The following is a 12,789-nucleotide window of genomic DNA, read 5'->3' as shown; positions in this document are numbered from 1 at the left end:
CAAAAACTACTTGGGCTGAATCGTACCAAGAGATGACGAAAACGACGTGTGCACACAGATTGTCTACGAAAGTATGGGATGTCAAAATCTGCAAGCGATTAGCGGATCAGAAGTTTCCTCAGGTCTTTCAAGCAATTCCGAACAACTGAGGACAGAGAGTGGCTTGGCGGTAGAAGGGAAGTGGGTCCTAGAGATGTAAAGGCCGCCAACTTCCACAATTTGATCGATCGATGGAAAAAACTGCCTTTGCTCGGTGAAGATGAACTCGATCGGGGCTGCGCCGCATCGGTGGGCGAGGTCTTGAAGCAGTTCTGATGCTACGGGGGAGTAAAACAACTGGACTGTTCAGCAGCAGGACTACCGGCACCTCACAGACAGATGGAAATGACAGGAGGAGCGATGAAAGAGACTTGAAACAAGAGTTCGGTGAATTAGTAAGGGTTTCAATGCAGTGAGTAAAACTTGAAAATTTATTTTCTTCTTTCCAGTCTAAGCTTTGTTTAGAAATATCTCCACCATGATAGTAAACTGGGGACAGAACGATGAGAAAAATTTTCTGGATGTGAAAAAGGTGGAGGCATTTTTCGATGCCTTAAATTATTACCCTAGACTCTTAGTTGCTTCTGAGGAAGTAACCTATGGTGCTAAACATGATAAATTAAGTAGGCAAGAGTCTAAGGTACTTGAACCCCGCGGTTCGCTGCGTCGCAACACGTGTACAATGGCGGTATAGTAAAGCGGAAAAAGCGAAAAATTAGTTAAGCAAAGAAAATTGGTGTTAAAAGAGGGGTTAGATTTTAGACAAAGAGTCGACTTGAGGCTTTAGATTGGTTATTTGTCTTAGTAGAAAGACTATTTGTCTTGGTAAAAAAAGGTTTTGTCATTAGCATTATTCGGGAGAATAATAGAATAGAAGGGAAGACTGCAGAATTGGTGAATCTACTGTATTACATGCTATAGTAACCTGAGCGTAAGATTGGTTTGTCATTAAGTTAAGTAGTACAGCAAGCAAAGGGTAAAGTGCAAAATAATTCAATTTTTGAAGATATTGTCCCTCCTATGTCAGAAAAAGCAGGGGGAGTAATATCTGCAAACCCGCCCCCAAATGGGAACTACAGTGGCTAGGTTTATGAAATTCAGAGGAGCGATACTAGAGATGATTTGACACGGGCATGCAAAAATCCAGACCCTTTGGGCCCTTTTAGTATGTTGTAGGCCTAGTTAAGGAAAGCTTAAGTTTGGAACCCCAGACTGCTATGACCCCCACTTCCGGTTTTATGCCCTAAGTAAACAAACCCACCTCTAATTTCCGGTAGTCGTTTCTCGGCCTCCAATGGGCGCAGGTAGCTGAAACTTGGAGGGATAGTAGGTAGTGGCAAGATAGATCTTGTATTATAATTTGAAGCAAATCCGGTGGTTGAAACGGAAGCTATTAGTACTTGGAAAAACACCTCGGACCGGAAACAGGCAGTTTGCGCGAAATGATGAACGATGGCATAAGGAATTTTTCGCGGCATTAGGTACTACAACTCTTCCCCGAAAAAAGACCCCTTGTGTCTGAAAACCCTCCGGCAACTCCTTCCGGTGTTAATTGCCTTTTTCCGGAAAAAGTGATAATGGACCTTAGAAATGGTATAACTTTTGAAGTATTAATAGGATATGAATGAAATTTGGTAGTTAAGACCCCCAAGGGATCCTGAACCCAAATATGGAAGTTTGACGCCGGTTGAACCGTGAGTGACCTTAAGTTGACCTTTGGGCGTTTTGACCTCAAAATTGCACGAAAAACCCGAGATTAACACCGGAAAGTGGCGTGACTCCCAGCCCAACCCCTGGAAATGAGAATCGGTCCCCTCACTAATATTTGGGAGTGAACTTACCTTTTGAGAACTAGAGCAGAAGCCGATAGAGATGTAGCTTTTACATTGCAACCTTGGAGTAGAGGATTTAAATCAAAGTGGACTTGGCAAACATAGGGGTCAGTTTAGCTAGGCGAATGATCTATTAATAGCTATTCAATTAGGCTAAAGAAAAGTAGTCGCAGAGCAATCTGATAGTAATACGACCGCGGCATGAGAGTTAAGTCTCCTAAATAGTATGAATGGACGGGGAATTTACTTAGCTTCCCGGAGATGACTTTCTGGTTTGATTTGACCCCTAATAGACGAAATAAATTCCCCTGATAGCTAGAAGGTCGCGATTAGAATAGAGTACAGATAGAAATTTTAGATGCTTGAAATTAATTAGCTACCCATGAAAAGAGTCTCCCCCTACCCTTGGGAGGTCGGAACGTTAATGGGATAAATAAAATGAAAAATCTTGGGAGGATTACTGAGTAAACAAAGCATGGTTTGGAGGTTGAGTTGAACTCGAGAGCTGAAGTTCACATAGTTCAGGAATTGGTTGGTTAGAATCGTATGACATTTGTTTGCTTGGTCAAATTTTGACAGCTACCGCATACCGGGTATCTAATAAATGTGAAAAGATTGATAAAAGAAACCGAAGTTGGCAGGTGGCAGAGTTGACAGGAGGAGTGATATAGCCTTAAATCATGTGCAAACGGGCGATTTAAGCGGATATGAGGACTGATAGGGAATGGCGTGATTTAACTAAAACTAAGTGCAAAAAAAGATAAGGAATTGGAGGGTACCGGAGAGCCTTTAAGAGTCAGAACAGTGTGAGCTACCATTAAGAGTAGTTGGTTCTCGTCAGAGAAGAGAACAGTGTTAGCTACTATTAAGAGTAGTTGGTTCTCAATCAGAGTAGAGAACAATCATTGCTAGCGAGCGAGTTCATTGGAACCCGAGTTTAGTACCGGGTTGAACTAGTTGTGTGAGTGAGTTGCTCTATTAGAGTAGGCGAGTTTTGAATCGATTCAACCGAAAACTGACGAGCGATTGAACGGAACGGGACGCGGGCTTCAATATAGAAGTTGTGTAAATAGTAGTTAGCTCATTAAGGGCACTGTAAGTTGCTTTATTTCCGTTAATATTGACAATTTACTTATTGTGCCCACATTTTGCTGGACTAGCTAAAAACGCGAGAAGAGCCTAAATTAAGGGGGAGCTGCGTAACCCTTTGATCAGCCGATTTAGTCTGACCATCAACATAACCCTTTCGGGATTGTGGATCAAATCGTGTCCTAGTGTCTCCCGCTATTACACGGTATAGAGGGGAGAAACTCTGCGGCAGTTAAGTAGAGTGAAAGCGCGCTTAGAGGAAAAGAGGAAATACCAGGCCTATTTAAAATTGACACTCGTGTCCCAAATTAAAACAATAACTCAAACTCAAAAAATCACAAAAAAAGAAAACAAGACTGCTCCTACCAAGGCGGAGCCCTGACTGTTTCTACTGTCTTTTAAAGTCTATGGAGGAGTAATAACAGGAAAAAATTAAAAAATGTAACAAAACAAAACAATTTTTTTTTAATTGAGATTTTTTTTTATGTAAAATCATCCGCCACCAGCCTCATAAAGCAGAAATTTATAGATTCTGCTCATAGTAACAAATCAATAATGGCAAATACGCTTCCTTTAACCAAATTGGAACGTTTTCTAAGACGGATTAAATCTCTTTTTACGCGTTAATAGCGCAAAATATATCGCGCGTTTAATTTCCAAATTGGACATATTGAAAATATTTAAGCCCCAACAATTTTACGAATAAAGATCGCAGGTCAAAAATCTTTTCAAATTTCAGCACAGGACGACAAAACTTTTTTCATAATAGAAAATTCCGTCAAAAATGGTTAGTTAAAAAAGCAAAGTTTGTCTGAAAAAAAAACACCCCGAGCTCAAGTATTCCGTTATTTTTGTTACGAAAGTCGGAACTACAAAAAAAATGTTGATATAATCTAGCCAATCGAAATGCAGGAAAGTTTTTTTAAACAACGTTGGCACAAATTGGTAAAAAAACACCGGTAAATTGGACAACAGCAAAAAATTATTGAAATGAGGCCTGCTTAAGTTGAATCATCTAAAAAGAGAGGGGAGCAAAATTACTTATTGATGTTTTAAAACTCAAACAAGACTGCTCGTATCAGGGCGAAACCCTAATGTTCCGACTCCCTTTTAAGGTTTCTGGAGGAGTAATAACATAAAAAATTGAATGTAATAAAACAAAATGAAAGTTTTTTTGAAATTTGAAGTTTTTTCTAAAAATTATCCCCCCACGCGCCATATAAAGTACAAACGAATAGATTTTGCTGCTAGTAACAATCAATAATGGCAAATAAGCTTCTTTCGACCATTTAGGAACGATTTCTATGACCAGATTAAATCTCCGCTTACGGGTTAATAGCGCCAAAAATGCCAATCTTTTAACTATTATGACTTTACGAAAATTCATCACAGGTCAGGGCAACATTACCTTTTGAATGATAACAGATAGTTGCGTCGAAAATGGCTAGTTAAAAAGTCGAAATTTGTCTGAAGAAAAAAATCTAACCACGAGCACAAACATTCCGTTACGTTCCTTACGAAAGTCGGAACAACAAACATCAAAGAGCAAAGTTTCTATACGTTGTTTTTGTTGCGAAAAAGATTGTAAAATTTCGATCAATTACAGATAACAACAAAATTAACTGAACTATTATTGTACCGCACACAACCACCACTCAAACTTAGAGTTGTTAGCAGAAAAAGATTCAAAGCACAATTTTGGTGGTTGAAAACAAAACTTTTCAAAAATTGATAAAACTTAATAATCGGGTTGTCACGATTTGGATAGAAAAACTTCTATTGCCAGAATTCTCAGAAATCGCCATTCTGTTGATTGATACAGTCGTCTATTACTGTCCCTTATTCCGCCAAATATTAGCTCGTGTTTTTGCCAGTTTGGTAAAAAGCAACAGGAAGCGAAAACTTTTTGCATGATCTCGACATTTCAGCTGGAGATTCAGGGATTTTCATCCATATTTTTTTTCGAATTTTCGAAAACCGGACGCACTGTTATGTGATGGCACTTTTTTTCACGGTCTCTCGTCCTTATGAGCAAAGTTATACAATTTTTTTTAGCTCTGGACGAACAAAAAATCCTATTTGCTTGGCATTTTTGAGCGGAAGAACCAAAATTTATTACTTCTATCTATTAACTGTTCTGCACGCAAGAACTCGTGCAAGTTCTATTGAACTATTAAAGCCAAAAAAAATCCAATTAGGGAACGATTCCTCGAACTGTAAGGTTTTTTTGAGATGTAGAAAAAGTACGGTTCTTCATTTGGATAATAGTTCATAGTTCACCGTCTAGTAATTAAAAAAAAAACTGCAAAAAAATTCTTCTGCAAAAAACTCGGCGGGGAGAGAAGCCCTACTCAAAAACTCAAACGATTTCGATTGAGCGTCAGAAATTGTCGGCTCAATCATCTCAATTGCACAAAATTGACAACGGGCACAAAATTCAAGAAATATAGGTTCACAAACAATGGTCCAGCGTTGGCCACAGCTTGTGAGAAAAAGTTTAAAAAAACTAAAAACAGTTATTTTATGCAGGGGTGGATTTAGGGGGAGTGGGCGGGAGGCGTACGCCCCCTTTCAGGGGTTCGACCCCCTGCCGACCCAAAGAGTCCCCCCTTGGTACTTTTTTGAGAATTCCTATTTTGGCCGACCGACCCTAAAGTTTTTCTAATGGCGCCTGCGGCGCCAATATATATTAAATTTGAGGGGGAGCGCGCGCCAAAAAAAACGCGTCAAAATTTCCAAAAAGTGCCCAAAAATGGCTTTTTTGACCTGTTTTTTCAAAAATTTGCCTGCGGCGCAGAAAATTTGGCGGAAAAATTTTCTTTTTAGAGCTTCTCCTTTTAGTGTTTTAGGAGAGCTCGGAAACTCAATTTGCCCAACCCAAGAAAAAAAGGTCGTCAACATATTCAAAATTTTTTTAAAAATTCGCCCCCTTCGGGAAAATTTTTGATCCGCCCCTGATTTTATGTTTCTTAATATCACTTTTTTACTTGCAACTATTAATCTGATGCTTTGATCAAAATTATGTTTTTTTTTTTCAAATTTTGTGCTGCGCTCCGATTGGCTCACGCGTTATAGTTTTCCTTTTTAACTACTCAATTTTTTTTCCTGCCCATGCTAATCGACACTCACACTAATCGCTACCGCATAAATTCTCCTAACTTACCGCGACTTTCATTAATTTGCCAAAAACAATCACAGTGCATATAAAAAATCCGATAACTTCTGAAAAGCTAAAAAATAATTACGAAAGTTTTTTTTTGCTTTCGAGGTGGTTACTTCTTTTTTTCTGGGTGCTTTTACTCTCTAGGCATCATTCAACGAAATAGGAATCATTCAAAAAAACGTCTTTTTGAAGCTTCTCCTTTTAGTGCTTTAGGAGAGCTCGGAAACTCAATTTGGCCAACCTAAGAAAAAAAAGGTCGTCAACATATTCAAAATTTTTTTAAAAATCCGCCCCCTACGGGAAAATCCTAGATCCGCCCCTGATTTTATGTTTTTCAATATCACTTTTTTAGTTCTAACTATTAATCTGATGCTTTGATCAAAATTATGTTTTTTTTTTCAAGTTTTGTGCTGCGCTCCGTTGGCTCACGCGTCTTAGTTTTCCTTCCTAACTTACCGCGACCCTAACTTACCGCGACTTCAATTAATTTGCCACAAACAATCACAGTGCATATAAGAAATCCGATAACTTCTGAAAAGCTAAAAAATAATTACGAAACTTTTTTTTGCTTTCGAGGTACTTGAGCTGAATCGTTGACGGGGACGATAACGCATCCGGCCCTAGTATCAAAAATTAAAGCTTCGAATGGCTTCTTATTTTGCCCTTATTACTCGGTTTGATATATTTAGACGGGACTGCTGGAATTCAAGTACTTGGACGGACGGGGTGCAGAAGCACTGAGACGGAGCAACACTGTTGAAGACATGAGCTTGTTCGAGGTCGGTTGAACTTTTACAGCGTTAGATCGAAAATAACTCTCAATTAATGTAAGACCCTGATATACCAATGTCTAGATCAGCAAGGTCAGACCTTAGTTGTCTCGCTTTACATAAGCGACATACTTTCTTCAGTGACCATTTTTTTGTAAACTTTCAAAATTCTGTAGACACACTTATATAACGTAGCAAGTTTAGGGGTGAGCGGACGCGCTCCCCCTCAGGAATTCGACCCCCTGCCGACCCAAAGGGTCCCCCTTTGTCCACTTTTGGCTGAGTGACCTTAATTTTGTTCCTAAGGCGTCTTCGGTGCCAATTTATACTAGTTTTGAGGGGGAGCGCAATTTTTCGGTCGAAATTTTCCAAAACGCTTTTTAATTGGCTTTTGTACGAAAATTTGTCAAGAAATTTCTAGATCCGCGCCTGCTTTTATTTTCACAAGTTTCTGCGCTGCTGGCAAAGTTTTATGAAAAACAAGGATAGCCGGTTACTAAGCAAGTAGCACAGAATGCTCCGACCAGTCTTGAAAAAAAAAACGTTTTTTTAAATTAGTGTCGTTTTTTCTGCATGTTGTAATAAAAAGATGTGAACAAAAAAATTGAATCTAGGCATATTTGAATCATAGTGAATAGAATAAATGGAAAACAGTTTTGGAAGAAAAAGGAGTAGAAAAACGAAAAAAACGTTCAAAAAATTCAAAACTTTTTTTCAAACTTTTTTGCGGAATTTTTTTAATTTTCAAGTTTTTGATTCCATAAATTGCTTCGAAAAAACTTAAAAAAAAAACAACTATTGCCTGAGTAAAACTAAATTTTCACGGTTTAAACTTATCTTTCATTACGAGGCCAAACTGAGCATTTTGTGAATTGTAAGCGAATTCCGCAGCAAGGACGCTCCCTTTGTTCTTCTTTTGTTTTTTTTTTCATTTTCTTTGATCGTTCCGATTCATTTTCTTTATCCTTATTCCAATTTCAAACGACCAAAACAGTCAGATAACGATGAAGCTTTTGATGTATTCTAAGAGGAAAAAACAAACATCCATCTAAAATGAAAACAGTATAAAAATATCGGGATTGTTTTTGGTGCCAAGAGGAAACGGTACCATTGATTATGAAAATCCTCTAGGTTCATAATTAATTTACATTCTGTATATTAACGCGAAACAACTCAGGCAATTTAAAATGAACTTATGTTAGAATCAGTGCAAGTCAGAACGCACTAATTTGCTAACAATCAAGATGCTAGCTAGCTTTACAAATTACAAGAGCAGAAGGATAAATAGTCAGTGGAAAAAAAGTTTCTTTTTACCGGCGAATCAGGCAGTTAGTTATATCATTGCTCAGAGACAGTTTCAGCCATAATAGTCCTGGAAATAAGTTTTAATTAGATACTAATCTATTACCTTGGACGAGCATTTGCCAACTGCGTTAAATCGCTGGTGGCTATTAATCATCTATTTTTAGTCAATGCGGGCCTCTAATTCGTTCAATAATTCGTTACTGTTTGCTCCTTCACAAATGGACAATAAACCAAAATTTCGTTATACGATATACGTTCTGTGACATTCGGGCATGTAAGCCCCGAACCAATGAAAGCGTTTTAAGACAACATTATGCGTAACACCCCATCAACATCAGTTCGCAGGAAAAAAATTTTGTGCTTTTTTTAAATAGGCGCACAGATGTTTCAAACTCCGAGGTTACTAAATAATAGAAATGATGTGGATTCTGTGCTATCAACAGGTTTGTTGTTGCTTTTTTCTTAGAAAAAAAATGAAAATGAATTTTCTCTTTATTTTTTGTTTATTTGAATTATAGTGACTTGTTAAAAAGCGTTGGAAAATACTCAATTACTAAATCGCTCTTCGTGTTTTTGGGAAAATTGTGTCAGGCATAACTTACAATTTTTCCTATCTGTTAATAGTTCAGTTTCTTTTCAAATGAAACAAACGAATTTCGACCAACGAGATCGGAGCAAAAAAATTTAACTCGAGTCCAACAAGCGCCCGGTAGTATATGCCAAATTTTTAAACTATGAATACATGTGGTCGCCCAATCCCGCAACACCCTACTCCAACAGTGACAAGAATTGATTCGGAAATGTACCAAAATCCAGCTGATCAAACCATACCATCAACAAAAAAAAACAATTACGAACGAAAAAGACAAAGAACTACTTGAAAGAAGACGTATCGAAATCATAGCACAATAACTCCATTTCAAAAATTTTTTGGGGTTTTATAAGAAAAGAAGCCCAATAACTTTATTGTTGTTGGCTAAATTATAGTTGACACTTATTTGCGACAATTCTTCCTTTTAATTCAATTCCCTTTTTCAACAAACATTTCAATCACAAACAATAACCGCAAACTAAAGAGCAAACACTTGAATAGGCCTAACAATTGCATTGTGTTGCTATTTAACCTGAAATGGAAAATATAGGCGAAATAATAATTGAACCAACGAATAAAAAGTAAAAAATATTTAAGTTTTTTCTTCTTATTTCAAATGCAGGAATCAGCCATTATAAAGCTTAATTCTGAAGAAGTCCATTTCTGCATTTGAAACCAAATTCAATAGTCAACTGATATTTTGACACAACTATTTTCACGCTAACATGATTCAAATATATATATTTTTCCCACTGCTGTTTTTTTACCAAATTTTTCGTTTTTTTGTTCTTTATCGAGATGCTTGGGACGATGAATCAAAAACCGTTATTCTCTTTTATCCTCGTGGGAATCTCCCCGAAGATATCAAAAGTTTTTCTTCTCAACATCTCTTAAATTATTCGACTGTATTCCGAAAATTCTTTGTTCATTTATTTGAATAAAAATACTTGCATATAAAATAAATTTAAAACAAAAAAACACATACGCAGAGCCTAGAAATTATGCAAATTTCAAGGAAAGAAGTCACTTTCGTGTTTTGATACACTGCGTCACCTTTTTTTCCGAATCTCCCCATATTTGTATTTGAATCCGCAACATTGCTACTTTTTTTGATCTTCTCTGCTGTTTTAGATTCCACGGACAATTAGCTAAAACTTTGTGTTGCTCAAAAAGGCTCCAAAAACAAGCAATTTTGCTGAATCTGCAACAAAATGTGTAAATTCCGGAACCAGTTTGTTGAATCCATAAACAATTACTGATATATGTCTTCAGCAAACTTAAGCTGTCGCGGAATCCGCAACTGGAAGTGGAATGCGCAAACTGTAAGCAGTTTCCGTAAATTGTAATCGGAATCCGCAAATTTTAAGTGGAATCCGCAAATTGCAAGTGGAGTACGCAAAAACTTGCGGAGTCCCGTTTCATTCGCGGAATCCACTTACGTTTGCGGAATCCGGAACAACTGCCTATATTTGCTCGTTGCGGAATCCGCTACAAAATCAATGTGCCGACAAACTTTCCGGTACAGATATTTGTACCGGGAATCCACTGAAACTTTGTTAGTGGAATCCACTTACATCTTGGAACATGTTTAAAGACTTGCCTCTGGAATCCAGGAACATACAAACACAAAGTTCCAGTGCACAGTTTGGCCTCGTAAAGCTAAGATCAAAAAGATCCTTTGCGAAGATCCCTTGTCCAATCTAACGACAATTTATTCAATTACTAAAACAAACAAGGTGGGTAAAATATGCAATTAGCGATTTCCTTCGAAAGTTCAATGAAAGTTTGAGCGTACAAAAAAAAATTTGCTTACATTTTTGTCACATATTTTAGAATAGCAAAAAAGGTGCCCTATTGTTACAAATGGTCAATTTTAATAACTCACGGACCTAAAAACCCATATGGAAACAAAATTGCTGATTTTGGCTGAGGCAAAAGTTTTGAATGTTGTTTGATAATGCATGAGGGCTGGACTTCAACTTACTAATTGACACAGATGACCACCAAGCGCGCACCATGGGAAAAATATTCATCTTGACCAAACAAAACTTGACACAATTTGGCATCGTTACGCTCCTGGTTTCCAAATCGAACAAGAGTTCTCTGCCCGGAAAAATCTAAAATTATTATCATTAATACGATTTTTAAAAGAATACGACGGCATCAGTTACATAAACCATACATCGGATATTTAGATGAAATTTTTTCTCATACAAATTTCATGGCCTGGGTTGACGTCCATAAAAGAAAAAAACTTATCATACAATTTCATTTATTTACTCTGGGTTTTTTATCACAAAAAGTCCAGGATATTTTCATTTGTGGACAAAACGCTTTTCATAGAACTTCATAGTAATAAAAAAATGTCTATCATAATGTTTCATACTATGAAAGATGCTTATCATGCTATTTTTATAGAACTTTTTTTGGGCAATGAAATAGTATGATAAGCACTTTTTTCATAATATGAAACAGTATGATAAGCATTTTTGTCAACCCGGAGGATTACCTCATTTTTATTTTCTTTTACAATTACTGATTCCTAAAACCAATTAATAAAAAACTGAATTATCTGAAGGACATCTTACCTTCAAAAATCTTAGTTTAAAAAGAAGTTTAGAAACGAACCTCAACAACCTCCCCACTTCATCTGAAAAGATTGCCATTGAGTAAAAACTATTGTTTTTCAATATCCTCTGCCTTATTTGTCAGGTCGCTCATTATTCACAATTTTTCCCCATTATTCCCCTGCAGCTTATTTAACAAAATGGCAAGAGTAGAGTGGGAAACACCATGATTCGCTGCAACACAAGCTACCACCATCTGTTGGATCGCAGCTCATGCATCATTTCTACAATAAGTGCCTCCCTTTTTCAACAACAACAACAAAAAATTCCTATAGTTCCAAACCTTCACGACCCAGTACATTTTATTTTCTAAAACAGATCTGAAATAACTTTTTTCAGATCTAAATTTCAGATCTAAAATAGGTTGTGAAATGTTTAAATGAGGCTTGGATACTTAAAGTATCGGTAATTTCAGATCTGAAATTTTGTTTTTTTTTGTAATTTCAGATCTGAAAAATCTATTTCAGATCTAAATGTTGACACAGATGACCACCAAGCGCGCACCATTGGAAAAATATTCATCTTGACCAAACAAAACTTGATACAATTTGGCATCGTTACGCTCCTGGTTTCCAAATCGAACAAGAGTTCTCTGCCCGGAAAAATCTAAAATTATTATCATTAATAAGATTTTTAAAAGAATACGACGGCATCAGTTACATAAACCATACATCGGATATTTAGATGAAATTTTTTCTCATACAAATTTTATGGCCTGGGTTGACGTCCATAAAAGAAAAAAGCTTATCATACAACTTCATTTAATTACTCTGGGTTTTTTATCACAAAAAGTCCAGGATATTTTCATTTGTGGACAAAACGCTTTTCATAGAACTTCATAGTAATGAAAAAATATCTATCATAATGTTTCATACTATGAAAGATGCTTATCATGCTATTTTTATAGAACTTTTTTTGGGCAATGAAATAGTATGATAAGCACTTTTTTCATAATATGAAACAGTATGATAAGCATTTTTGTCAACCCGGAGGATTACCTCATTTTTATTTTCTTTTACAATTACTGATTCCTAAAACCAATTAATAAAAAACTGAATTATCTGAAGGACATCTTACCTTCAAAAATCTTAGTTTAAAAAGAAGTTTAGAAACGAACCTCAACAACCTCCCCACTTCATCTGAAAAGATTGCCATTGAGTAAAAACTATTGTTTTTCAATATCCTCTGCCTTATTTGTCAGGTCGCTCATTATTCACAATTTTTCCCCATTATTCCCCTGCAGCTTATTTAACAAAATGGCAAGAGTAGAGTGGGAAACACCATGATTCGCTGCAACACAAGCTACCACCATCTGTTGGATCGCAGCTCATGCATCATTTCTACAATAAGTGCCTCCCTTTTTCAACAACAA

At 36.7% G+C, this 12,789-nt stretch overlaps 1 protein-coding gene across 1 annotated transcript in view; it reads left to right on the top strand.

Moving 5' to 3' along the window:
• Positions 1-12,789, top strand: part of LOC134843791 (uncharacterized) — a gene marked incomplete in the record, with an annotated part of 54,814 nt that overhangs the window by 12,663 nt on the left and 29,362 nt on the right. Inside the window, 1 exon segment of the mRNA XM_063860070.1 lies at positions 6,813-6,902. Within this exon segment, the coding sequence (XP_063716140.1) occupies positions 6,813-6,902 (90 nt within the window).

The sequence above is a fragment of the Symsagittifera roscoffensis genome, chromosome 4 (assembly GCF_963678635.1).
Source record: "Symsagittifera roscoffensis chromosome 4, txSymRosc1.1, whole genome shotgun sequence".
Lineage (NCBI taxonomy): Eukaryota > Metazoa > Xenacoelomorpha > Acoela > Convolutidae > Symsagittifera > Symsagittifera roscoffensis.
The sequence above is the reverse complement of the archived record's forward strand: the minus strand, read 5'-3'. Positions and strand labels throughout refer to the sequence as shown.